The sequence below is a fragment of the Anomalospiza imberbis genome, chromosome 7 (assembly GCF_031753505.1).
Source record: "Anomalospiza imberbis isolate Cuckoo-Finch-1a 21T00152 chromosome 7, ASM3175350v1, whole genome shotgun sequence".
Taxonomy (NCBI): domain Eukaryota; kingdom Metazoa; phylum Chordata; class Aves; order Passeriformes; family Viduidae; genus Anomalospiza; species Anomalospiza imberbis.
Window position 1 is genome coordinate 38,956,697 of NC_089687.1, and position 27,369 is coordinate 38,984,065.

The following is a 27,369-nucleotide window of genomic DNA, read 5'->3' on the forward strand; positions in this document are numbered from 1 at the left end:
CAGCATCATATCCCCTGGCCTTTCCGTGGACAAGGGGGATTTTTACTGTCTGGGTCCATCCTCTGATCCCTGGGGCGGCTGGGTAGACAATTGGGTTGGCAGTGCCTGGGACTACAGTGATCCTAACAGAAGGGATGGCAGGATCCCTGTAGCACTGTCTGCAAGGAGATCCCTGTGCATAAACACCTCCTGACCCTGCACAGTCCCTGTGTCCAGAAATCCCCATGAAACACCCTCCTACCCGAGATCTGGGGCAAGGCCTGGCACAGTCCCTTTCTGCCAGGTGTCTTTCAGGCTGTGTGTGACCATTCCAACCTGTTGAATTGCCTGGGAAGGGAGCACTGCCAAACATGAGGCACCATCAGAGGTGTGAGCAGGGAGATGGGGTAGGTTGAGATGGGAGAAATCCTACACCCTCCTCATAGATCCTCCAAGAGGAAAACCTGAAAATCAGGGCACCCAGCCCTGCCTCCTGTCCCTGTTGATTGGGTGTGTCAGCAGATACTGTGTCCTCCACCCGCACACCGCAGCAGCACCCTGAGCAGTGTCAGCCCCCCACACCCCACTGTCCCACAGCCACATCTGTGGGAAGGTCACCCCTGTTCCTAGACACTGTGCCTGAACAGGGAGCACCGAGTCAGGGTTCATGGTGGGGTCAGCTGACTCACTCCATCCCTCCCTTGACGCTGGGAGCTGGAATTACCGCCCTCCATAGCCTGTGTTTATTATCCCCTTTGTGGGACCTTTGTGCTGGCTGGGAGCGGTGTGTTGACGTTTCTCGTGTGCCCATGGTGACGGCGCAGTGTCACCTCTCTGGTGTCAACCCTGCCGGCCGCACCCCTGCTCAAAGGGGCAGGGCCCCACTATTTAATGGATGCCCTACAGCCGGGAGAGCAGTGCCAAGGACAGGGATCCCGAGTGCTGCCGGTGTTGCTTCTTCTGGGAACTTTTCCACAGGTTTGGTGGGTGCAGGGCAGCATGTGGGCAGCGGGAGCATGGGCACCCGTGGGCCAGGGTGCACTGTCCCCATGGTGGGCACTGCACCCAGGCATGTGTCCTCAGTCCTCTGTGGCCCATGAGGACACAAGTTCGGCACCCAGGCTGGGCCAGTGTGGATTTATTTCTATTAACAATGGAGACCACATGCCTGGGCTTTGGGGGTGCATGGAGGGCGTGGGGGGACAGTTGCTCCGGAGGTTGGCGGTGTCACCAAAGGAACAGGATGGCATTCTTGGGGAAGTGAGCATGGTCCCTGTGCTGGGGGCAGACATGTGGAACAGAGGAGACTGATGGCCAGGCGATGTCCCATGGCAGGAGGTGACTGATGGTGCCTGTCCTTCTCTTTCAGCTTGGATACCACTGAGGATGTGTGACCCCAACCAAGGTGAGGGACTGTAGGGGCGGGCAGGGCTGCAGGTACCACACACTCATCAGGGCTTAGAGGGGAGCTCTATACCATGGCCACATACACCTGGGAGGTTTACCTGAATCCCAAAGGGGTGTGGAGTGTCCTTTGTGAGGAAGAGGTAGACCAGGGTGGGCCCTTTGGGTGGAAGGGTACACCAGCTCCCTGCACTGTCTGTCTGGGGAGAGCCTGTCTCTACTCACTAACAGGCTCCTCTTCCTCCTAGGCCCACCACAACCAAACCTTGCAGTATGCCCTCCCGCCCCTCCAGGATACCCTGGTCCTGGCACAGGCTCCTACCCTGGTGGCATTGCAGTTTGCCCTGCTGCCCCTCCAGGACACCCCGGTCCTGGCACAGGTCCCTACCCTGGCGGCGTGGCAGTCTGCCCCCCACACCCTGCTCCACCTGGCCAACACCCCCATGGGCATCCCCCGTTGGGGCATCATCCCCACGGGCACCAGGAGCACCATAAGAAGCACCATAAGAAGCACCATAAGAAGAAGCACTGCAAGCACCATGAAGGCAAGGTAAGAGTGGGACAGCAGTGAACTCTTCCCTAGTTCTGCTGAGGACCTCCTCCAGCATACCTCAGTATCTGGCCTAAGCAGCTGGGACTCTCCTCTCCTACCCTGTAGTGGCTGGAGCAAACTGCCCAAACATCAGTGGCTTTTTTTAGATGTGGAAACTCATTAGAATAATAAATAGGCAAGAATGAGTCATATTAAGTGAGTAATTTGAAAAGCAATCCATTAAATTCCTTGAAGCCATTTAAAGTGGCTTGGGGCACACCGTGCAGTGTATTAAATCCCAGGACTTTGTTCTGCTCACTTAAGTGCAAGTCGTGCTCCCATAATGGACATTCCCTCAGTGTCTTAAAGAAGAGGAACTGTTGGGCTCCTCCTTAAAAACAACAACAACAAAAAAAAACCCTCACAAAAAACCAAACCAAACCAGAACAAAAAAAGAGAAGCAATTCCCTGTGCTTAGAGTAGATTCTGCAGAAAATGTCATTCCAGGGATGGGCACCATCCTGAGCAGGTCTGAATGAGGAGCTGCTAAACAAGGCCCCATTTCCAACATTGGAGGCAGGAGCATGTCTCAAATGAATCCTACCAGCAGCTCCTCTCACTGGGAAACAGCTCTGGAAGTGACCTGCTGTGACGCTGGTCCTTGCTGGCAGAGAGCAAGACCTTTCTGAAATCTCCTTTATTGACCTTAAGAGTCTTGTAAAAAAATCATAAAATATCTCCAGCCCTCCCACAGTATGGGGCAGCCACCACAGGGTCACTAACCCATCTCAGGAATGCTGTGACAGAGGCTCGTTTCCCTGCTGTCCTAAAGTTGTTTTCCTTCCCCAGCCCTCTGGTGGCTCGTGCAGCTCAAGCAGCTCAAGCAGCAGCTCTGACTCTGACTAAAGGTCTGGTATGTCCCACCTGCTCCGTGGTGATCAGCAAAACATGAGGCCAAACTCCTCGTGGGAACCCCCTGCATGTCACTCCCCTCCTTCCCCCTTTCCCTTGGAGCAGTGTTTTGCCTGCTGAGTGATTTTTCTTGTGTGTAAGAGATTGTAAAACCTTCGACCTGGAATCTCCAAGTCAATGGACAACATTTCCACCCTCTGTCTTTTGGGAGAGCCTGCTGAAAGTCATCACATGCTGTTTTCCAATCTGCTGGTGTGTCTGTGTGTTTTTTCCTGGGCAATGATGCTGGCTGATAACATGGATCCCATAAAACTCCTTACATTCCGTGTGAGCTTTCCCAGGTGTAGAAGAGGGAGTGGCTGGGGGCTACTGTAATTATGTGAGCTGCCATCCTCCATGCCAGGGTAATAATTTATAGGAAAAAGCTCACCATGGCAGAGGGATTCTCCCATGAACAGATGAGGAGCATGAACAGCTGGAAGTATTCAAGACCAGTGCTTGGAGCAATCTGTGTCCCTGGCCATGGCAGAAGGAGTGGAATGAGATGATCTTTCAGTTCCCTCCCAACCCAAACCATTCTGTGATTCCATGATTATCTGGATTTACCAGCTTGAAACCAGGAGAATCAGCTACTCACTTAAAATAATTTTAAAAATCCCCACTGTTGCAGCCTGAATTGCTGCTAGTGAAGTCCATGGTAAGGAAGCAGAAAGGGCCTTTGCATAATATCCACAGATGTTTAATTCAGCCGCACGGTGAGATGTTCAGGGTCCAAGGCACACTCATCGGGAAACTCCAGGATTCTCTGCCGAGGTGCCCCAGGGGTGAACCTGGTCTCGGGGCAATACAAAGATAAGGGCCAATCAGGGGATAGGGAGGGGGTGGCTCAGGGACATAGGAACAGACATAGGAACAGGGGACAGCGCCAATGGAGTCTTAACAGCTTTTTGAGGAAAGCTTCGTGTGTCTCCCTAACCTAGGGGATGCCCCCCAGGGTCTCCACACCCCACAACTACAGAAAGAAGAGGCTTTTCTAGGATAGGTTGGAAAAGGTTTGTTTATTTTTGCAGACAGCACAATTTGAGTTCAAATCTGGGCATTGCTCAGCAGATACTGGTGGGAGGAAGGTACCATGGATGCTTTGAGCTTCCTGGGATGACTGGGAGGCAGCTCTGGTGGCTGTCCAGTATTTTGTTGATGCTGGGAGTCATGCTGCCCCTCTCAGCTGAAATTCTGAGTGCAGTAATAGATGAGCAGGTTCTGATGAAGGGCAGAATAACAGAAGGAATAAAGGCAGGTATGGCCCACAGGAAAATAAAGATCTTAGAGATTATTTTCAAAATTTAAGATAGATAAACCCCCCAAAGGAGCATCTGTGGAAGGCAGCAAAACGTCTCACACCATCCTCCTGTTCCCAGAAAGGAGGAGCAAGAGGCACTGAGAGATATTGAGAGTTTGAGTTATTCATTGGTCCTGCTACAGTGGAAAGGTTTCCTCATCTCTGATAAGCCCTCATAGGATTACAGTACATACACAAGTCATGGCTTGGTGTGTGCAAAGCTTTACAGAAGTACTTCATATGGCTCTGTATCCTGCTTTGATCTGGGTTTAAATTAGCACCATAAATGTATGATACATGACTCTTCATCATGAAAATCAATAAAAAGCTCTGGATTTTGGTTAGAAAGGAGGACCTAGAGGGCAAGTCTTCAGGGCTAGCAACCATACAGGGGGAAGAAAATACAACAGGTAATATCAGGTGTATGCATATCAGTGAGAGAAGGATTGTGCATATGCACTTCTTTTAACAAATCCACCGAATGAACCTGTCGAAGAAGCTGGGCTGGAAGAGGCTGTCATAGTCCTTCTCCCGGAAGATGGCTGCCTGGTCCCCCAGGCCAAGCTTCAGCAGGACATCCATGTCCACATCGCTCCCCAGAGCCAGCACTGTGGGCATGACATCTTGCTTCTTCATGGAGTTGATGGCCTCCTCCAGGTTCTTGCTTCCTGTGATGCCGTCAGTGATGAAGACAAAGGAGAGCTCGGCATTGCGCCGGGCAAGTCGCTGCCCGTTGCCTGGGCTGAGCACGATATTGTTGATGGCGTGGATGATAGCTGACCCAATGTTGGAGGATGAGTCCAGGTACTTGATCTGTGCCAGGGCGTCGGAGATCTCAGTGAGGTTGTGGGTCAGCGGGAAAACCACGTTCTGGTCCCGCTCACTGCCATATTGCATCAGTGCGATCCGGGCATTCATGTGATCGCTGCTGCTCCGGGCCAGCGTCAGCTGCCGGGCCACATCCTCCACGAAGCGGTGGGCACTCTGGAAGTTCTGCTCTCCAATCCTTTCCGAGCCGTCCAGCAAGAAGACGACATCAACAGGGCGCTGGGTGCACTGGGCTACAGCAAGCTCTGCAGGGGGAAGAAGAAGACAGGAGCTGGGAGGATGAGAAAACTACAGGATAATTTGGACTGGAGTTGCCTCTGTGCATCCTTGTCCAAAGAAGCACCAGCCCAATGTCACTGCCAAAGCCTGTCTTTACAGCTTGAAATGTAGCTTGGAGCTACAAATGGAGCTTTGCTTTTGATGCCCTCGGCCACTGGGTATTTAATGAATGTTAATTCTGGGGCTGATGGCAGACCCTTGTGAAGTTAGACAGGCCTGTGCATTTCAGTCCCAGAATTATGCCCACTGCCCTGCATCAATTTCCAGCTCTTATTTGTGAGAGGAATATCCAGAAATTAATGGCAAGCAGCACCTGCAAACCTCTCAGTTACTTCAGGAGAGTGGTTTACTCTCAGAGTTACTCTTATCATAAAATCACAGAATCAGAGCATCTCAGAATAGTTTGGGTTGGAGGGAACCTTAAGGTTCATCTTGTTCTAGCCCCCTGCCATGGGCAGGGACACCTTCCACTAGACCAGCCAAGCCCAGTCTAGCCATATAGAATATATGAATATATGCAGTGAATAAACTCAGGAAAAAAAAAAAACAAAAAGGAAAAGAAAGTAGCTATCTTTTGAGTCAGCTGATAGGGACCATTATTTCCTCCCTTTTCTGTAGCTATTGCATTCAGTGTTCCTCTGAGTTCCTCCTGAGCTGGCAGCAGGGCAATGCCCATAGCTCTCTCAAGTAGCTCTGTGGGTTTGAGACTGAATCTTGAAAGGGTGAAGTCCTGAAGATGTTGCCATGTTGTTTTGCATCCCTGGCAAGGAACAGGAGCTTCTGGAGCAGCCCCACCTTGAGCATCCATTTCTGGCAAAAAGGGGTAACCTTGGGGGTAGAAGTGTAACGTTAGATTGAATTTCCACACAATGAGCGAATCCAGCCTGACAAAGAGCTTCCCTAGTGCTGAACAGTGCTATGCCTGGGTCCAGCATAGAACCGGGAAATCACAGAATTGGAATAGTTAGAAAAGACCTCTGAGATCCTCAAGTCCAACCATTAACACTATTGTGTTAACCTCTAAACCTTAAGCACCACATCTCATTTTTTGAACACTTTCATGGATGATGACTCCACTGTTTCCCTGGGCAGCCTGTTTCAGTGCCTGACCATCCTTTCAGTGAAGAAATTTCCCTTAATATACAACCTAAATCTTCCCTGGTGCAACCTGAGGCCATTTCCTTTTGTCCTCTCACTTGTTATCTCCCTTCTGTTAAAGCAATAAAGGCACATACTCACCTCTGCCCAAACTTCTGTGAGAAGTGTTGTGTAAAGGCACATTGATGCTGCAGTTCCTGGTACGCAGGCACAGCTGCCACAAGGATACCTTGCCTTGGCAGCACCTGCACTCCTGGTCTTCACCTGCTCTGAGCAGCCATGGAGGGGGAAAGGCAGGAAGGAATGCCCCTTGCAACCACACAGTGCAACACCTATGTGAGGGTCTGTGAAAGCAGCTGGGAGCAGGGGCTGTGCATCGTGTTGGGGCAGCGTTAACAGCCTCCCCCAAGGCCTGCCCACATGTTTTTTAAGACAACAAGAAAGCCTGAAAAACTCCTAGCTAAGCAGAGGGCAGCATCACTCCATGGAGCTTCAGCGAGAGCGCAGTGCACATCTGATAGGAGCATTCCCCAGGCTCGCTGCTCAGCCCTCACAGCTGAAGAAGGCTGCCTTCCAGTGTTTGATAAGGTGCCTTTACATATGAGTTATCCCAAGGGAATGTGAGGTAGCAAAGCCTTGGGTTTGTCCTGTTCAGTGTCAGGCTCTGGTTGCAGCTTGTTCCCATTTCTGAGAGGCTGAGGACCTGAGCACCCTTTCCTGCAGCAAGATTCTCATCCTAACTGGAAGAGAAGCTCTCAAAGGCACCACCACGAATTAGGCCAACCAAAATCTTCCTGCTGTGCTTTTAACTGGTGCACTGGTCCTTTTCATGTGGATCATGAATGCCTGTGGCTCACAGCTGAGGATGTCTAACAAAGGCAGCAAAAATAATCAGAAATACCATTGATTTTTCTGCCATCAGTGTGTGCAGAGCAACCCCACCCATTCACATCGTCTTCCTGCTTCTTCTAAAATCCGAGGAACTTGTATTTCCTCTATTCTTTCCCAGTGTTGACAGTGGAGATGAAATTGAGGTGGGGACTGGCATCCCAGACCTTTTTGGGGTTTCCCCCTTTCCCAGCCCCTCCTGTCTTTGGAGAGGCATGGACCATCCTTTTCACAGCTCCTTATCTGTCCTTCCTTCGCCTAAGAGCTTCACTGAAGGAACTGCTACTGTGACGAAGTCCATCTGTTTTTATCAGAGGGTTAACTAGGATTATGCTCAAAAAAACACTCCTTCACCCATTTGTCTCTAACAAGAACAAGCACAAATACTCCTCATGCAAAGAGACATTTTCTCCCTCTCCCCACCTCTAAAGAGCTGAAGGGTTCTGAGAGATAAAAGAATTTGTTTCTAATGTTTTGCTAGGAATAAATGGCCACTGTGTAATGAAATTAAATAAAATCAACACCCCCTTTGCTGAAATTTTCCTTAATTCTCTCTTTGTTTGGCAAAATGTCCCAGCCCTGAGATCTTTTCGAATCAGTGGGGTTTGGGAGCTTTTCCTCTGGCATCATGGCTGGAGCAGCTTAACTACTCTGAGTTCAGCCCTTCATCCCAGCAGGCTAAGTCATACTCATTTTGCAGTAAAAAAATCAAAAGAGAGGGAGTCAAAAATCAAACTCCAAAGGGAGTTTGGCTTTGCATAGCCTATGTGGAATATGTGAATTATGACCAGAGTTAGGCAGAAGCTGATCTTTTTGCTTTCACCTAAAACACAGAGCACATCATGGAAAGCCCTCACAACTCTTTTCTCTCTATTCTGCACTGATAGCAGTAGAGTTCTCTGAGCAACTTTTCCCTGGGAGGAAAAAGTGCTGAAACCTCAGGGGAACACGGCAATGAGTGCAAAGCGGGCAATTCCAATGGCTGAGCTTGGCAATTGGCTCCACTTTTTACACCTGGAAATATTACAGCCACATCCCTGAAGATAGCATATCTCCCTTCTGCCCATTAAATATGACATTTTCTCAGTATACTTTATTGCAATAATACTATGTCAGTCAGAGTAAGCGCTTCTACTCCTGTGTCTGCACACGAAATCCCACAACCTCTAAACAGAGCTTGAGAGCAGTAAAACTGGAGGTGGGAATGGCACTGGCCTGCCTGACTTTGTGCAGCCAGGGGCAGCTGAGTGGATGGAGATACCAGGCCTTGTCTAAACGCACATACCTGCAGTGCAGGTGGTGGCTCTGTGGTCTCTGAGCCAAAGCAGCACTGGGTGTGGATTGAGTAGGCTCTACTACATCAAGCTTGCTTTTAAACAACTCACATCTGTCAAGAAGTTTTGCTTTGGACCACTTGGCCCCACATGACAGAATATCTGCCTTTTGTATATGGAGAGGTACATGTTGTGGATTATGACAGAGGAAGCAAAAATGTACAAGCAGAGAAAAAGGGCAGGGGAGCCCACAAAGCTTCTGAGAGAAGCACTGCCCAGGTGACAGAGCTCCCAATAGAAAGGGAGGGTTGCTCCTTCACCCATCCTGCTTCCTCCATCCCTCCACACCCCCAGCTGCCCACGAGGGGTTCCACAGAGACACAGTGGTGAGCAGGGATGCACCTTGCTTAGTAAGCCTTGCAGGACCCAGAGAGAGCCTGTGGTAACCAAGAGAGAGGATGCAGAGGATGCTTTAGAGGGGGTCCACGAGGACATATGCAGGAAGGCGTGGAGAAAATTCATCATTAGGCTCTCGGCAAAAAAGCAGCAGTCAGAACAAGAGCATTCCTTGACATTGCTGGGGAAAGCCACTATGGCTAAGCTGGAGGGGGCTGTTCCTTGTGTCCTGTCTACAGCTGAGTGCAACCAAGCCATTCCACTGCCTCTGTCTCTCCTGAACTAAAAGCATCTTCCCCTGTGCTGTCCCCTCTGCCACACAGGAATGATGAGTTCCACCTCCACTCAGCCTCCATCTCCACGTGACCCCCAAGAGAGGTCTCAGCACAGCCCTAGCACAGTCTCTGGGTCCCCCACAATCTCACTGTGCACCATTTTGAAGGTGTCAATGAACAAGTCCATCCACTCTTGCCGCTCATTTCCAGTGGCAAACTTGGCTTTTTCGGCAGTAAAGGCCAAAGTGGCCACCAGCTGGGTGTACATGCTGGGGTCCCGGGATTCCCGCGTGGAGTTTAGGAACTGGGCGATCGAGTGTATGGTGCTGGGGAAATCTATGTTGACTCCCTCTTCCATGGGGTGGAAAATAAGTGAGTTTACTCTCCCAGGGTTCCTGTCATCTGCAAGTGAGCGTCAAAAGAATATTTTCAGGGCTTGCATCTCTGAAAGCTACCTGGCTTTCCTACTTGCACTGCACCAGAGAAGAACAGAGCTAACAAGTACAGAGAAGTAAAGATCAAAGCCAGATTTTAAATCTTTCTGCCATTTGTATCTAAGGAACCATGAGATTTGCCCTGAAATCTTTCCCACATCAACCAAGTGACTCCAACAGATTACACAGAACCTGAACTCCCCAGTTCCTACTGATCTGGCATAGGCACGATGGAGAGGGAGCAGTGCTCAGGAAAAAGGCCACCTCCTTCTGCAGATGGGATTCACCCATCATGTAGCTTAGGACTGTGCTATGTGCAAACTGCCCACATGATGCTGTAAGGCAGAAAGACATCTAAAGGATACCATTATGTGGCCTCCTTGCCTTGCCCTCAGCCCTTAGGGCAGTGACTGCAGTCAAAGCCGTGTGGTGTCTGGAGTTGTCAGAACCCTGAGAGCCTCTGTCTGTGCTGAATTTAACTTTGAATAAAACCCCAAAGCTCAAAGCAAAGCGTTTTGCATCGTTTAGCAAGAGCCTCTCAAAATGTAATGCAGTTTCTATGAAGCAAGTGGTTAGTTCAGATTTGCTCCACATTCAACCCTCCAGCATCCTGTTAGTACAGCAGTAACTGATGAGAGACAAGGGGCTGTGCTGAAAATGGGAAAATCTCAGGTAAAGGCCTGAGGCAGCAGGAGGGGAAGTCAGGCTCTATGTGGTACCTGTCCCTGCCTGTGCTATGCTGGCAATACCCAGGCTGAAGCTGGGGCAGTTGATTTGTCCCTCCAAGTGTCAGAACCACCACGCTGAGCCATGGGGCCAAGAACGGGGCTGATTTAGCTGCCTCCCTGACCTGTCTGTTTGGCCAGCTCACAACACACGCATTGGATGTGCACTGGCTCACTCGCATTCTCTCTGAAGGGCACTGTCTCCACCCAGAGGAACTGCATGGGAATTGGCAAGAGCTCATGGGATGTTCTGAGAGAACCAGAGAAGCCCCAGGCCTTGTCATGTGCCTTATGTCCCATCCCATCCAACACATTCCATTGTTCCATAGGGAAGTGTGACCACTGTACATCCTTCTAAACAATGATAGCAGCGCAGCATGGACCAGCCAGTGTGGTGGGTGGGAGGCTCCTTGCCCAAAGATTCCTGAACCTATTACTTAAAATTTCATCTACCAGACCTAGAACAACTTTTGCCCATGCTGAAAGGGCACTTTGACAGGAGGCCAACCTTACCCAACCACATCACTCTGCCTGCACTTAGCCTGGTTTGTGTATAGCAGGGCTTAAGGGATTCACCAAAGAGGGAACCCCCTCAGATGCCTCCTCAAGCCATTTCTGTTCTGATTCACAGAGCTGCCAGGCACCAGCGAACTGTTCTCACCTTGCATCAGGAACAGGAACACCCAACTGCACTACAAGGAAAGGACTGACAACTTTGCCCTGCTTTGGAGGGCTTTGATGGCCCAAGCCTGGGAGAAACAAGTGTGCCACTACTTGTGTTCCTCAGAAATGGGAAAGCTGCAAAGACCAAAACCTTTGAAGACACCTAAGCAATCACCAGTGTGGCCTGGGGATGTCACCTCCTTGTGAACAGATTTGCAGGCAAAGCTCCTCAGAGGACACAGCAGAGGAGCTCAGCATCACAGTTGCACACTGTGTCCCCGGCATGGCCAGGTGCAAATACTCAAAATACCAGCAAGAGATTTTAGACATGAATAATTATAGATTTTCTCTGGATTTCTGTGCATCCTGGGACCAGTTTTCCTTTCTTTTGCATGGAAACAAAGGGACTTGCTTAAAAATGAAAGTTGATATTCTGTGTAAGGCTCAGTTGAAGCTGAGAACTGTGACAAAAACATTCATGGCAAGAGAAGAGATAAAAATTGCAGAATGGGCAAAACTGTGGTCCTCTATAAACTTTGTGTATCAGCACAGAGTTCATCTATAGTGTTTAGACACTGGGATTCAGACAGACAGGATCTCTAGGAATTTGGGATGCACATCTACCCCTTAACAAGCAAAATGTGAGCCAGTAAAGCTACCTTCAGCACACAGAGCACCAGAGGATCCTTACTGTCTTTTCCTTTAATACAACACCTTGAGTTAATTGTTAATTAAATACAGCCAGCATTAGAGAAGCCAAAGCTTTAGGTCCACTACGTTGCCATTTTCCAACTGATCCCTAATATCTGCTCTGCCTGTCACTCCCAAGGAGCATTCTGCTAAAATGGTCATGTGAGTGGGTGTTTAGCAAGGAGATTTTGACTTGAGTTTGGAGGTCAAAACCTGGTGGCTCCCAGGAATTTGGATGGGGAGAAATATCAGGGATGAGCCATGCTGATGCACTCACAATGCACTTGTACCTACCAGTGCAGAGAACTCAGAGACAGGAAGACGGCAGGAGATGAAACCCTGGAGCCTCTCCTCATGTAAAGTAACACTATTTCCCAAACCTCTGCCTTCCAAAGGGATTGAACAGGGTTGCACCCCTGTCTCCTACTCCTGAGCATTGCGCAGTCTCCCCCCAGAGTCTGTGTACATGGCACAAAGCTGCTTGTAATGTTTACCTGTCTGGCAGGGCAGCTCGGGGCAGACGACCTGTGGATCTGGAAGCGAAAGAAACAAGGAAAACTGAGCCATGTGTTGCCATCCCTTTTCACAGTTTGCACAGTCAGAGTGGCAGGACAAAGTTTCTTACAAGAAACAACAGAGGACTGCCCCAAAACGTTGGTCTGTATCTGAGGAAGGACTCTTAGTTCAGGGCTAAGGTCAGACTCCACTATGGATGACCCAGATGCTGGCCAATATACTGGTACCCATCTCTGCCCCCCTCCCCAAACCCTGGGGCTCAAAACTCCAGCTCCATGCAAAGACAGGGACAGACCTGGGCAGAGCACATCTTCCATCTTGTCAATGAACTCCTCTGCCACTAGGTCTGAGAAGAGCCTCATCTTCTGGACTCTCTGGGGTTCATTGCAGGCAATGGAGACCAGGGTCTCACTCTGCTCTGGCTGGTCGAACATGTCTCCTATGCCGATGGTGTTGACCACCACATCTCTACCACAAAGAGCCCCGAGGTTCTTGTCATCATCCCGGGGGTCGTAGCGCCCATCTGTGATCACCACAGCGAACACTTGGGCTTTTTCTCTCCTGCTTTCCTTGATGAGCTTGTTGTAGGCAAATTGAAGGGCAGATGGTGTCCAGGTGCCTCCAGCGATCCACTCCAGGCGCTTTACCGCTTCCTTGAAGCTCGACAGGGAATCAATGCGCTCATCGTCAAGCTTGATAGCTTCAAAAGTCCCTTCATGACTGTACTGTACCACCCCAACACGGGCACCTGCCAAAAAAGTGTCACATTACTTGGCTTTGCATCCTTGGGAAAAAGTGGACAGAGCCAAAGAGCTGCCCAATGGGTCTGAAAAGACATGGAAAATAACCACTGAGGTTGAAAGGCTCCAAGACCCTTTTCTTTTCCCTATGCCCCTCTGTGTCCCCAGAGTCCAGACCTGTCTGTGACTTGGGGTCCTTGGCAATAGAGCCCAGCCTGCTGACCACGTTGATGACAAAATTCTTCTCCAGGGTGAAGTTGGTGTAGCCGATACTCTCAGAACTGTCTATAACGAACATGATGTCCAGGGCACCGCAGCGCTTCTCACAGTCTGGGGAGAGGGGCAGGGGGAGGGAAGCACAGGCGTCAGTGGTGCTGGGAACCTTCTGGTGACCCCCCTGTCCCAATCCCTCATGTGGTTGGTCCCCTTCCCTGGGGAGATGTGACATCAGCTCACCACAGCATCCGCATGTCTCTCGCACGTAGGTCATCACATCGCAGTCCTGCCAGGAAAGGGATGCAGGATGAATGCTTCCCTCTAAAGCAAAGGCTACCCTTTCCCTTCCCACCCAGCCAGCCCTCTCCCCTCTTTCCCTGGCTCCCATGGGAAGCCACCTCTGTCAGACAGTAGCAGGACTTGATGTCCTATTTTGTTCTTGGGCTGTGCGCAGAAAAACCATGATTGCCCCAGGAGGAAGAGTAGCAGAGGTTACTTACAGTCAGACCAGGATCTCCTGGTGGGCCAGGGGTCCCCTGTAAGAAGAGCACAGGGATTTCAGGCACAGTTTTCCCAAGAGTTCTTTTTCTGGGAACTAATTGTCAGAGCCGTCAAAAATATGTCTTTTTGCAGAAGGGGAAGGAGAAGGTCCACTGTGAGCCAGTGGACACAACTGGCAGTTGTGTCCCTCCAACAGCATCTGCTCAGACACAATGCCATAGGACTGTACCTCAGGGCCTGCTTCACCAGGTGGACCACGCTGTCCAGGCTCTCCTCCTGGGCCAGGATCACCCTGGGGAAGAAGTAAAGAAGAGTCAAATATTTCCTGGGCAATGTTGGTAATGCAGCCCCTGGTGATCAGCCCCGGTCAGCCCCAGTCCTGCTAAGCACAGTCACCAGCATGCCACAGCTGAGCTTGGGGACAGGTACCAGGCAGAGAGCAGCAGTGTCATCCCCAGCACACATGGCAGCAGTGTGGGAGGGAGACACTGACCCTGGGGTAGTGCAGGGAGTCTGCTTACCGGCTCCCCCTTCTCTCCTTTGGTCCCTTGTACTCCTTTTGGTCCAAGCTCACCTCTTCCTCCCTGCTCAATGGAAGGAGAAACTGATCCGGCATGGAGCACATCTGGATGTGCTCAGGCAGAGGCTCTGCTGCATCACAAACACGTGCCTGCTTGGCCTGGGAGAGCATCCTCTAAAACAGCAGCTCAGAGCACAGCAAACAGTGTTTATACAGGCATTAACAAAAAAAAAAAAATTCTGCAACACATTTTTCATATAATTTCAAAAGGAGATGGGCTTGGGAGATATAATCTGGCTTCAGCTGCAGGGAACATCCAGGGCAGTTGCTGGCAGGGCCGGATCCTTAGCCATTAACCCAGGGGGCTGGGAGACAACTCCTTGGCATTCCAGTCAGTACAAAAAACAGGTGATGGAGATAAACACACTCACCTTGGGTCCTGGCTGCCCCTTCTCACCCTTGTCACCCTGCAAAAGGAGAGGAGGAAGAGATCAGCAGCTGTCCAGGACTGGCCCCACGCTGTGCACCAGTACACCCAAAGATTGCAGTGAGGGGCAAAAAGTTGAAGAGCAGGCTGTAGCTTCAGGCTGATGCTTGAGGGACCATCACCATGATTGGAGCTGGGGTCCCCAGCACCTGATGGACTGTGGCCAGGTTCAGTCCTGGGGTTGAACCCTCTTTCTCCTTCACAGGCTTCACACATCTGTGACCCTGAGCATTTTTCTTCCTCCTTCCCTGTTTGCTCAGATCCAACAGCAACATCCACTCAAACAGATTTCCTCATGTGCTGGATGAGGAAGACATACCTGAGGTCCTCTGGGTCCAGGGTAGCTAAAGCCAGGCCTGCCTCTGTCACCCTTTGGTAGAAAAAAAAGACTAGTGAGATACCAAACCTGCCTTCTGACCTACTTCTGTCTGTGACAGTTACAGCCATTTTCATCTTCTCTGGGTGTGAGACACCACCAGGAGACAAGACTCTTGCAGCTGGCCCTGAAGTACTGGGAACAGCTGGGCAGAGCAAGGATCTGGGGGGCCTTGGGGATGTCATGTGCCAGGGATGCCCCTGGGTTTGCTCAGTGAGGAGTTTAATCAGAGCTGCCTTGGTCAGAGAAAGACTTATATCTCTGCCCCATAGGGAGGCTCAGGTCTGATTCTGCTTTACAGGCACACAAGTTTCTGCTGTGAAAATGACTATTTTTTTTTTTTTAATAATAAATAATAAATAGGAACACAATCCTGCCTTTCCAAATGTATAGGCTTATTCCTTAACTTTACCTTTGGTCCTGGCGGTCCAGCATCACCTCTTGGGCCCAAGTCACCAGGGTCTCCACGTGATCCCTGCCGGACAGATTTGGGGAGAAGGCAGGAAGTGAGTGAGGATGTTTCCTGCTTCCCCCCAGCACACAGTGGACCGTGCTGGAGAAACCAGCTCTTGAGACAGTGCTGCAGGACCATCTCCCTTCCTGGTGAGTTTACTGTGGCAGTGACTGTCTCAGCAGTGGGGATCCCATGTCCCATAGAGCCACCTGGATGTCACAGCACTACTGCCATAGTGGCATGATGGACTAAGCACACACCAAGGACAAATAGGTGCTTGTGGAGTCCCATCTTCTCTCTCCCCACTGACCCACCCACTCCAGAGATCCCTTCCACATTGTCATGGGAACACTCAATTTTTGAGCCTCCCTGAGAGAAGGTCGTGTAGGTTCTCCTTGACAGGGACAGTGCAGGCAGCTTGTGTCAGCAGAGCAAGTTCTCACCACAGAAGGAGGGCATGGTCACACACATGCCCAAGTGTGACTTACTATCCTGCCTGGCTCTCCCACAGCACCCGAAGGGCCTCGGGGTCCTGCTAGTCCTTGTTCTCCCTGCACAGCAAAGAAAGGCACAAGAACACACAGTACATGAGGAGGAAAGCCAGGCAAGCTGCCCTGGATGGCACCAGTGCTCCCCCTTCCTCCTGGCTGCCACCAAGCCTTGCTCCATGCTTACCCTGGCTCCTTTGTTTCCAACCTCACCAGGCAGACCACGACTACCCTCTGGACCAGGATCTCCCTGTGAGAAGGGAAAGATATTCCTGGTCAGGGATGTCTCCAATGCTATCTGTGTGCATGGCAGTTCTCCATGATGCCCTTCTCAAACCTGGTGTTTCTTGGTTTGAAACACTGTCAGGGCAGTATGTCCTCTGAATGTGTCTGTCAACCTTGAGGTTTGCTGCCCTTCATCCCCTCTCTGGAGCAAACCCTGGAGGAGGAGGCTGTACCTGGTGCCAGTGGCACAGTGGGAGCACAGCAGAGCGGGATCTGCATTCCCAGCTCTGGTACTTCATGGACACTGCATGGACACTGTATGGCTGGGCTGTAGCACATCACACACACTCCAGTCCTATACATTTGGGGCTTATTTGCAATAATGTGGGCAGTTGCTTCACTCACCCTTTCTCCTATGCCTCCAGGAGAGCCTTTGCTGCCTTTTGTCCCTGGATCTCCACGTCGCCCCTTGGCAGACACAGAAGTCACATAAATGGGGTGAGAAGATGGATGGCACCAGGCCAGTGACCCCTGGCTGCCCTCCCTCTTCCCTGTGGGCCCAAGAGATGTACACCTGCCCCCTAAGCAAGTGTGTTCCCAGCGGCAGGGGAGCAGGGATGCCCATGCTTCCTTTTGAGAAGCAACAGCCAGACTGTTGTTTCACCAGTGATCACAAACATGCCTGGTTCATTCCCTCAGGGTTAAAGACTATGATTTACTTCCAGCTCATCCAGTGTTGCCTTCCCCACTGGATCTTGCACAAGGGGACAGGCTGGCAGGGTTCTAGCCCCTTGGTGCTGGTGGAGCTGTGCCAGGGATCATCCTCTCCAACCCACTCCCCAGAATTTGCAGTGCCCCATCATATTAACTTGGGCCTGTGTGGCACCACTGATACGTGACACTGCCCTTTTCATAGAGCTCTGCCATTATGACCACCACATCCTGACTCTGAGCTCCTGCAAGGAGCCAGAGGTTTGGGGAACTTGCCAGAGTACAACCAAAGTGCCCCTGAGCATCCACAGAGGCCAGGGCTGAATGGTTATGTGGGAACACAGGATGCTTCTCTAAGGTGAATGGTTAACATCAAGCTTAGGATTATGGGTGTTCTGCTCTGTGAGGATGGGAGAGACAAGGAGATCAGCATCTGCACATCTTTTGGGATGCACAAAGCAGGGAGACGGGAGTTTCTCAGCACTCATCCATTAAACTGCCTCAGGTTCCTGCAGTGTGCCCAATGTCCAGGGATCTATTCAGCCACTTACAGCCTCTCCTTTGGGTCCAGGAGGTCCCACTTCACCTTTCCTTCCCTTGGTTCCAGCAGGCCCTTGAGCTCCAGGGTTGCCTGGAAGTCCCTTGGAGAGGAAAAAGAAATACAGTTTGTTGGAAGAGAGGTCAAGGTGTGCACACACCTCCCATTTTTATCCTGCGTCAAGCAGTCCTCCTTGAGCAGAAATGTATATGAGCACCCAGGTTCTGCTTCCACACACACAGCATGCCCGCATGGCACTGCCATGGGCAGGGCCTCCAGCCTTGGAGCAGAGTGATCCAGTGTCACCTTCCCTCCATCAGCTGACAACAGGTTTATCAACTGTTCCTTACAGCATCCATCCAGTCCTGCCTGAAGCCAGAGGGGCTGTGGCTACCGCATCCCTGGAAATGTTCCAGGCTGGGCTGGACAGGGCTTGGAGCAACCTGGACTAGTGGGAGTTGTCCTTGTTCATGGCAGGGGGTGGAACTGGATGAGCTTTAATGTCCCTTGCAGCCCAAACCATTCCGTGACTTTATGAACAGACCACAGTAAAACCCTGGAGACATTTGAATGCAGCATGAACCTACCGGGCTTCCTTTTTCTCCTGGGGGCCCCAGGGGTCCACTGCGACCAGGCCGGCCAGGATCCCCCTAAAACAGCCAGAGAGCCAATGATCATTGCCTGCCTCATCAGCACATTGTACCACAGGTAGCCCAAGGAGCAAGGCCAGCAAGGCCCTTCCCTCAGCTTCTGTGCCTGGTAATGAGATCCAGACCCCAAGGCCTATGAGCTCCATAAGCAGTAAAGAATTTAGGATATATATATATATATATATATATATATATATATAAATATGGGGAGTCCCCGTAAGCTGTCCCCACTGGCTGCCTCTCCTCACACCCTGCTGTCTGTCCAGAGTGTCCAGAGTACTTGTACCTTTATGCCTGCATCTCCTCTTTCTCCTTGGTCTCCTGCATCTCCTGGGTAGCCATCAGGGCCCTGGGGAGGGAAATTACAAAGAACCACACACTTCACATTGGGAACACTTTCATGCACAATAAATCAAATAAAAATGTCTAATTAAATAACATTTCTAAGCCAGTGCATAGAAAGTTACTCTAGAGGCTAAAGTAGTTTTTGCTTGTTACTAATGTTGATGAAAGGGTCAATTCCTCCTCCCTGTGTGGAGGGAAGGGACACCGGGGGCTCCCAGCTTGCTTATCCACAGAAAGGAGGCACAGAAAAACCAAACTGTGGTCCCATTCCAGGGATCCCAGGTCTGGGATCAGATTATACAGCCAATAGGAAAATGGGCCAGTAACCTCTTGTTGGCCATCTTTCTACCGATGTACCTCACTCAGCACCTACATAACTGATGTGCGGGTGAAAGAGTAAAGCATTCCTACCTTGTCACCAGGGTCACCCTTGCATCCAGGAGGTCCAATTCTCCCAAGCCTGCCCTGGAGAGATTACATTCAAAAGGAAAAGACTGAGAAGTTATAGGTGGCTGAAGGGAAAACACAGCTTTTCTTGCTGACAGTTAATAATGACCTTATCTGTCAACAGCCAGAGAACAAATAGCAAATGTATTCCTTAAACGGGGAGAAAAGGGGAGAAGAAGAAGAAACGGAACAGCAGCAGCGACATTACGGGGTGCTCCCAATGCTCCGAGTTACCTTCTGTCCATCTGTGCCATTCCTTCCTGCCAAGCCAGGGGCACCCTTGGATCATGGGGAAAAAAAAAAAAAAAAAAAAAAAAAAAAAAAAAAAAAGATCTATTAACACACAGTCCAAGGGTTTGGGACCTGGAAATGCATGCAAGTTAGAAAATGTTCTTTCTTACACGCCGTCCATCAGATCCAATTTCTCCCTGGGAGAAGAAGAGGACAGGAAGTCAGACATGATCTGCATCCCCCACCACCCTGCCCTCCCACCTTGGTCCCCATCCCCAACACCTGTCTCTCACCCTCCATTTACATCCTAAACCCATTCCCGCTTCACCAGACCGTGATCAAAGCCTGAAGGAGGAGACAGGCTTTGCGATGCCCTTGAAAATCCCTCCCCGGGTCCACAGTTACACATTAATAGGGTTGCTATCCTTCCCCATGACAGCTAATCTCTCCTCTGTGCATCAGAAAGGAGTGTGGTCCCTGCCATGTGCCAGCCAACCATTCCGCCTCTTCTTTCTCACCTTCTCTCCTTTCAGTCCTGGGACACCCTGGACAAAAAACAAAACAAAACAAAAAAAAAAAAAAAAAAAAAAAATCCCTGTGTTAGTGCCTGGGCAATCAGCAGGAGCTGAGGGCAGGGGTCTGGGATGGGAAATGGGCAGGTGTGAGGGAGAAGCAAAGCTCCCCTTTCTTTACTAAAAATCAGGGAATGCGAAGAGCTCAGCCGTCAGCTATGCAATTCTCACCTTGGGACCAGGGTATCCGATTGGACCTTCAATACCTGGGTCGCCCTTTGGGAAGGAAGGCAAGGAGCGTTATCTTGAGGTCATCAGAGGTATAGCAAACTGAGGGGAGGATTTTCCACAACTCACCTGTCGTCCCTTCAGCCCGGGGGAACCTGGCTCACCCATGTTCCCCTTTGCACCCTAAGGAAAGGAAAAACCCAGCATAAGTCCAGGCTTGGTGCTGACTGAGAAAATGGCATTTTCTAGGAGACCAGAGCACACAGAGCTGGAACAGGAGAGTGGGACACCCTTGTGCATGTGAGAGCTCTGCTCTGGGAGTGGGGAACTCAGCAACAACTGCTGCCTCAGTCCTGATGTCCTCAGGTGCTCTGGTGTTTCTCTGCACAGCTGGCAGTGCATCAGCCTTGGCACAAACATGGGCACACCAGTGCTGGCTGTGTCGCCCAGGGCCAAGACAGATGCTGGGGGGTATTTCCTACCTGGGTGCTACCTGAGAAGGCAGCTGAGGTGAGGAGAGGTCTAGGGCATGCTGCAATGGTTGTGGCAGGCAGGGGCATTATTGCCTTTCCCACAGCTAAGAGCAACTTACCTTCTGCCCTCGGTATCCCTTGGGGCCAGGTGGCCCTGCAATCTCCAGGCAGCTCATCTTGTAGCACTGAAATACAAGAAATTAAACTGAGGTACTGACAGTATGCATCCCAAACTCAGCTCAGCTCTGCACTCACAGCTCTCCACATGCCTCTCCCCATCAACTCAGAGCTAAAATCTATTGGGTCAGGGCTGAAGCAGCAACAAGCACACAAAGAAGGGCTGCCCGTAAATTAAGAGTGGAAAGTTGTCATGAGCATGCTCATTATAGCTTGGCTCTGGGCCCAGACTGGAAGAACAAGACTGCCAAGTGTTAGAGGTGATGGGGGCTTGCTTATCTGCCATCATCATGGGACTGGCATGTTCTTTGGAGCATCCCCTGCACACCCTGTGTGCCAAACTCTGCCTCTGTGGTACTAGCAGGGCAGGAGCTTCAGCAGAGGCAGCACTTATGTAATGTGCCTCTAAAGTGAAGAAATTAGTCTATTCCATAGACCAGAACCCACTGCAGGTGAGGGGGAGGCAGGAAGTGAGTCCAGTGTGCCATTACAACCCCTGGATAAGGGAATGTGTCCCTAGACTGTCCTGATCCACAGGTGGGCAGGGACCCATCCCATGCAGGTCCATGCTGTTCTGGGGTGTGAGCTGCTCTGCTCTAACTGGGGTAAATTAAACCTGTCATGTGGCAAAGGCATAGAGATGCTGCTCACTTACCTCGCCATAGGCTTCGTGTTTCTGCAAAGGAGAGAACAGGAGGAAGAAGATCAGTTAAGTTGCTCAGTCCCACAGGGGAGACAGCAGCTCACCCTTGGAGGGGAGTGTGCTGGTAAGGGAGAGGAGGTGCTAAAGGTCCCCTGGCTGTAAAGATGCCCTCTGGAGAGCCCCTGATTAACAGCGCCTCACAGCTGGAGTCTCAAAGACCAAGCTGATGGTGAATATGTGTCTCAGTGTGGCACACTCTTCCACATGCCCCTGCACGGGGACCAGGCTGGGGTATGGCCTGGTCTTCAGCAAGAGCCAGGACTAGGGTGGCAACCTGCCCAGACATGCTGGGAAATGGAGACACAAACCAAGGCATCCTGGCTAAGTACCAGAAAAAGGCTCCACTTTCCCTACTAGAGGTTATCTCCAAAAGCCAATAGAAGGGAAAGCATCTCCCATCTGTGAACTGCTCCTCTTGTGCCCCCTGTTCCCCTCCTTGCACCTACCATAGCCTGGATGATCCTGTCGATGGTGTTGACATCGATCTCCAGGGTGTCCCTCTGAGTGATGGCGTAGTTGTTGCGGTACAGCTCGTGTGGCAGGTTGGCGATCTCCCGCAGACCCTGCTCGTACACCTTCTCACTGGGGGCCACCGCAAACAGCTTGATGCCCATGTCTCGTGCCCTCTCAGCCTGCATCTTCATCCCCCCACAGGGGCTGCCCGTTACATGGCCGTCGGTGATGACCACCGCGAAGTTGACGCCATTGGCCATCTGGGTCTGGATCTGCTGGGTCATATTGGAGATCGCACAGTCCGTGAAGGTGCCCCGGCCCAGGTAATTGATAGCAGACAGCCTGGGCAGGTAAATGTCTTTGCTGCTTGTCAAAGGGCTGTAAATTTCTACCACGTCTGAGTAATGGAGCCCACCAAACTGCCAGGTGATGTAGACTTGGTTCTGGTAAAGCTCGCTCTCCAGTTTGTCGATGAACACGGGGATGAACCGCTTTATTTGGTCCACGAGGCTCTGGATGGGCACAGTCTGCAGAGCCACACTCTCCGAGGTGTCAATGATGAAGTAGACATTGATGGGGCAGTTCCTTTTTTCTGCATGGGGACATTTATTCAGACCATGTCAGAGCACTTCATGCACCCCCTTTGCTGTCCCCCAGACACCTGGACCAAGTGTGATGCCAGGAAAAGCACAAGTCTCACCTAGCTCTAGAAGTGACACTTGTGTTTAGGTCAGATTGTTCCCCAGTGACCAGGACTTCTAAGATCTGCTATAGAATCACAGAATAATTAAGGTTGGAAAAGACCTCTAAGATTATCAAGTCCAACCATTAATCCAGCACTGCTCAGTACTAAATCAATCTTGAAAATCTTGCTTTTTTTGGTAAGAGTCAGGCTGGACCCGTAAATCACCTCTGCAGTGTAACTGAAAAGTGAGGAAATCACCAGATTTAAAGGGAACAATTTTCTGGTCTCAGATAGAGAGCTGACTGCTGGAGACTGACTGGTGTTTGTTACTGCACCTGCTGGGAGAGACCACCACTGGCAGACCCCAGCTCTTCCATCTCTAGCTCTCTGCACACCAAAGCAAACCTGGAAACATGATTTTGGGTGGAGGATGGTGTTCCCCACAGATGGATTGTTAACACAGGAGTGCAAAGGGCCAGGGGAGGTGGAATGTCCCAGTATCGGTTCCTGGTAAGTAGGTTCTACAACTGAACATTGTTTTTGTTAAAATTGCTGCCCACAAAGGTGACCCAAATTATTTGGTTAATACCTGCACAGGAGGTAGGACTGACACCTCCAACATCCACATCAAGCTGAGCGGCACGGAGAGGAACTAGAGCCACACAAAGGAGAGTGGGAAACAAGGCTTGTCCAAACATCTCAGCAGCCCCTCAGGATATTCAGATGCTTGTGGGAAAATACAAGTTATATGTTAAACATGATGCACAATCTCCTGACTCTGCTGGCATGACACAAAGACAGTCAATGCTCCCTGTAAACCCACAGAAGGAAAGGACAAATAAAAAACCTCTTGAAGAAATGCACATCTTCAGTGCTCAACCCATCACCATGCCTCCAAGGCCCAGCTGCATATGGGAGTTTATTTCATGTAGGGTTATGACAACTTAAAGCTGCAGAAGAGTTAGAGATCTGGTCTGAAAAGTTCTTAGGAATGTATGGAAGTGTTCAGAGGTATGTGGGATTTGAAAGGATATTCTCAGGCAACATTTAAGCAACACTTGTCATCATCATGGAATATGGAGGAAGGGGAGATGCTCACCTTTGTGTCCAGATGACCCCAGAACCAACCAACATGGCCCTGTTGTGGCCCAGAGATGCTTCTCTGCATGGTAGCCAGCTCAACACTAACCAAAAAGGGGCATGTGGGATGTCTGTTATGATAAAAAGACCTGAATCCAGTCCAAAAAGACAGCTTCTTTCTTGAATGTTTTTTTTGGGGTAACTTTTGGAATAGTCCAAGGCTTGAAGGGACACTGAGCATGCAGTGGCAATGGCAATGCAGGGGAAAGGCAAGTGAGCAATGCAGCTAAGTTCTGCCACAGCTGCCTGAGGAACAGCACTACTGTAGAATACAAGCAACTCAGCCCTCCCTGGCATCCCTTGAGACCTCTCTCTACATGGTGCCCTAGCTCTTGCCTGGTGGGACATGTCCTGTTCCAGTTTACAGTGCCAGCTGCAGTGCACCACAGGCTTCTGCAAACTGGTTTATGCTGGCAAGGTAGGTGTCAGTACTGCTGAGACCCTACAACAGTGACAACCTTCCTCCACACAAGGGCTTGTGCTTATGAAAGAATTTGGATTCTTCAGTCTAGAAAAGGAAAGGCTCAGGGGTGACCTTACAGCACTTGCTAGTACCAAAAGGGGCAACAAGAGAACTGGAGATGGACTTCGGGCAAGTGCCTGGAGTGATAGGACAAGGGGGAATGGCTTCCCAATGCCAGAGGGCAAGGTTATGTGGTGTATTGGGAAGAAATTGTTCCCTGTGAGGATGGGGAGGCCCTGGCACAGGTTTCCAAGAGAAGCTATGGCTGCCTCATCCCTGAAAGTGTCCAAGGCCAGGTTGGATGGGGCTTGGGGAAACCTGGTCTTGTGGACGGTGCCCTTGCCCATGGCAGGGAATGGGATGGGATGGGATGGGATGGGATGGGATGGGATGGGATTTCAGGTCCCTTCCAACCCAAACCATTTTACGATTCTATGATGTCCCTGCACAAGTCAGTGTGGCTAAACTTCCACTGTGCTACAGAGAATAAAAGTGGTATGGTAAGGATAAAATGCTTTCATGCTAAACGGGTGTTTTAGTTAAGATCAAGATTTCACCCCTCTAAGCCTACTGCAGATTTTCCTTGTTTTGTTTGCCCTTCATAAAACAGGGCTGCAGGAGATCCTGATCTTTTGTAGGACACAACAGCTTTGAGCCTTCAGACAGCACCATTTTAGAGCCAGCCTTTAACTAAGGAAGATGGAGACATTAACTTTTGGAGAGGCTGGGAGCACTGAGGGCTTTGGCCAAGTGTCTGACTCATCACTGCATGCTGAGTTTAACCACCTCTCTCTCTCTCCCTCTTGTTTCCCTCTGTGTGTGTGGGTGGGAAGGCACTGTAGAGCAGAGCAGTTGGCCTGGTAACCAGGGCCAGCTCTGGCACAGGACGGCTCCTGCCCACAATCCCTGGGGCCTGAGACTGGGTCAGTGAAGCACCACAACCTTGGACAGTGCAGAATAACAAGCAGGAAAGCGACTCCCGAAAACACGAGACACAACTCACTTCCCTGGGGTCCTCTTGCACCATCTCCTCTATCCCACTCTGCACCCTGAGCTACGTTAGTCTCCAGCTCTCCCAGCATCCCACCTGGTATTAACCCCCCTGGATACATGGTGGGGCTGTTGGGAGCTCCAGTACCCACCTCAGGGTCCAAGGCTGGGTTGGGCAATGCTGCCCATTTTGTCATCCTCGGAGCACCACCAGCTGTTGTGATGCTCTTGCAAACCCCATAACATTTGATATTTGATTTAAAGTTTCACCTGCCATTGAAAGATGCTGAGATAGAAACCTCAGATTTCACTAGTATTTCAGACTGTTTTCTGTATGTTGAATGCAATTTTTGAATACAAACAGTTCAAAAAACTAATGCAAAGAGAAAATCGGAAGCTGACTCATAATGCCTGGACACATGGGTCTGACCATCCTGTTCTTCCCTGACTTTTCTCTCTCTGCCAGAGCAGGACATTTGTTCCTATGAAGCCTTCTCTCAGTATTTGTATTTTTGAGTGCATCACCTCTTTTGCCATGAGATGCACACAAGGGAAAAACAATAGGGAATCTCAAGCAGTGGATCGTCTGAAAAATTTTTGAGGGCACTGTTTTGCACCATTCTCCCTGAATGAGGGTCTGTGCTCCTACCTCAGGTGCAGAAAAATGCATAGTCTTTGCTGGTCCCACACGGTGATCCCAGGTGATCTGGCTGTTACACACATAACTGAAAAATATATGGATTTGTCTAGACAGAGCCCTGCAAAAGAGTGGCCTTGCAGGAGGACCCAAGTTCTCTGCTTATTTCTCTTCCCAGCACGAGCAACTGAACCAAAAGTGGTATTACAGCAAAAAATTTACTTGCAGTGGCTCAAATGTGCAAATTATATCTGGTTATTTGCACTCTCACATCTTAGAGCAAATCCCAACTATTACTTTGAACAGATCCCAGTGCAGTGGAAATGTCACCTCATGAACCTGGCCAGGCAGAGCCATTGTCTGCTTTATCCTACACATTGATATTCCTGAAATTCCCCCTGGCGCACTATGTATGTCTCCTCCAATACCAGAACAGTCATTGTAACTGACCAAACTGTTCCCCAAATTCACAAAAATCGGGATGCGCTGCTCTCTAAGCTAACACTGCCTTCAAGGAACTTATCTAAAGCCACATAAACTTAAAGCCACACAAATTGCATTCCTCTCAAGGAAGGAGAGTTATGCTAGCTGTGCTAAAATATGCAGAATAAAGTTTGAAGCCTTCCTGCTGCTCAGTCCAAGCATTTTCTGTGGCCATGACCAGCATGCAATGCCTGTGGTGTCACTCGCTTGTGCATGCAGCATTTTCTCCACTCAGATGTTTGATAAATGAAACTAAAAAATAAAAATGTGTCCCATTTGGAACAAAACTCTTATAAATGCACCTCCTCTTCCTTCCTGTTTGTGTGCCTGTGGTTTGCACGCTGCATGAGGAGGGAATTTCAGTGCTGGTTGCAGCCACTAGCAAACTTGCCTTGTAATTTTCATCCCTGGGCAGAGCACCCAGGGGAGAGGTTTCAGCTACAGAGACTCCAGATCTTCCAATATAATTATCCAGGGATATCAGCCAGGGAAAGTTTGGTCTGCAGGAAGGCTGAGGGGAGCAAACCCCTGCCACTAAGTCCAACGAATTCCCAGGCATTCCTAAATGTGCTGCCAGCTCCCAAAATAGAGGAGCTTGTGCTGATGTAATTCAGCATAAATAGGAGACAGGGGCCACAGGTGAGTCTAAATCATATCTTCCGAAATCCCAAAACTCAAGGGGAAATCACACAGCAGAGGAGTTCTTTGCCCTGCTGCTATCACTTCACTGTAGCTGCTGAACTAATCCACCCCCTTCAACTGAGGGATTTTCTAGACCTGTGGCCCTGGCAGCTTGTGGTCCACACTGCTTACACCTGGAAAAAAAAAACCCAAAACCTTGGAAAAACACCAAAACTAGCCAAGAGCTGAAAGTAAAGGAAAAATTTATATTCTCTTATAGCATGTACTGTCTAAATGCAAAATAGGCACCTTGCTGGAAAGCCAGTAAGCAGCAGCTGAAATTTCAGAGGGATTTCTTTTATTCCCAGCTGGAGCTCTGTCAGTAAGTAGCCACAGAAGCCCTGAACTCGGAGTGAAAAAGTCTGCCTACCTGGAAAATTAGGTCATTAAAACTTCGTCCCCAAATCCCTCTGCAACGTAAGGAAAAAGGGCTCTATGGAGTGGCCGGTGTCAGGAAGGCTCCCGCATCCCCGGCTGGAGGGTGGCTCCCGGCTCTGCGTGCTGGGATGTGCGGAATGAGGGACCGGGAGGAGCAGCGGAGGTGTCTCCAGCCCAGTTCCGCTATTCCCCGGCCGTCTGAAAC

The 27,369-nt window shown here is 50.3% G+C and overlaps 1 protein-coding gene and 1 long non-coding RNA gene across 3 annotated transcripts; one reads left to right on the forward strand and one right to left on the reverse strand.

The window, feature by feature from the left end:
• Positions 1-88: 88 nt before the first annotated feature.
• LOC137477657 (uncharacterized) lies at positions 89-2,268 on the forward strand. Its single transcript, XR_011001133.1, has 3 exons — positions 89-962; positions 1,349-1,384; positions 1,632-2,268. It is a non-coding gene; the product is annotated as an uncharacterized lncRNA (long non-coding RNA).
• Positions 2,269-3,866: 1,598 nt separating this feature from the next.
• On the reverse strand, positions 3,867-27,369 carry COL6A2 (collagen type VI alpha 2 chain). Of its 2 annotated transcripts, none has more exons than XM_068196739.1 (28): positions 27,156-27,367; positions 22,982-23,118; positions 21,701-22,299; positions 21,207-21,227; positions 20,494-20,559; positions 20,031-20,084; positions 19,905-19,949; positions 19,680-19,706; positions 19,332-19,358; positions 19,165-19,209; positions 18,895-18,948; positions 18,425-18,487; positions 18,076-18,138; positions 17,502-17,591; positions 16,645-16,707; positions 16,202-16,264; positions 16,015-16,077; positions 15,485-15,547; positions 15,016-15,066; positions 14,641-14,676; positions 14,211-14,273; positions 13,919-13,981; positions 13,689-13,724; positions 13,429-13,474; positions 13,150-13,302; positions 12,528-12,980; positions 12,211-12,249; positions 3,867-5,239 (listed from the first exon to the last, which is right to left on the reverse strand). In XM_068196739.1, exons 2-28 carry the CDS (start codon positions 23,088-23,090, stop codon positions 4,632-4,634), a joined length of 3,063 nt encoding a protein of 1,020 aa, XP_068052840.1. In that variant the 5' UTR covers positions 23,091-23,118; positions 27,156-27,367; the 3' UTR covers positions 3,867-4,631. The 2 variants fall into 2 exon arrangements, with proteins under 2 accessions (XP_068052840.1, XP_068052841.1); XM_068196740.1 differs by lacking the exon at positions 3,867-5,239 and adding an exon at positions 8,331-9,606 and having other exon boundaries at positions 27,156-27,369.

Coding starts and splice junctions, on each gene's coding strand:
- COL6A2 (XM_068196739.1), bottom strand. CDS start 23,090: ATGTTTGGACAAGCCTTGTTTCCCACTCTCCTTTGTGTGGCTCTAGTT. Junction 19,950..20,030: donor CCGGGCTGAAGGGACGACAG/GTGAGTTGTGGA, acceptor TCCTTCCCAAAG/GGCGACCCAGGTATTGAAGG. Junction 12,250..12,527: donor GGAAGATGTGCTCTGCCCAG/GTCTGTCCCTGT, acceptor TTTCGCTTCCAG/ATCCACAGGTCGTCTGCCCC.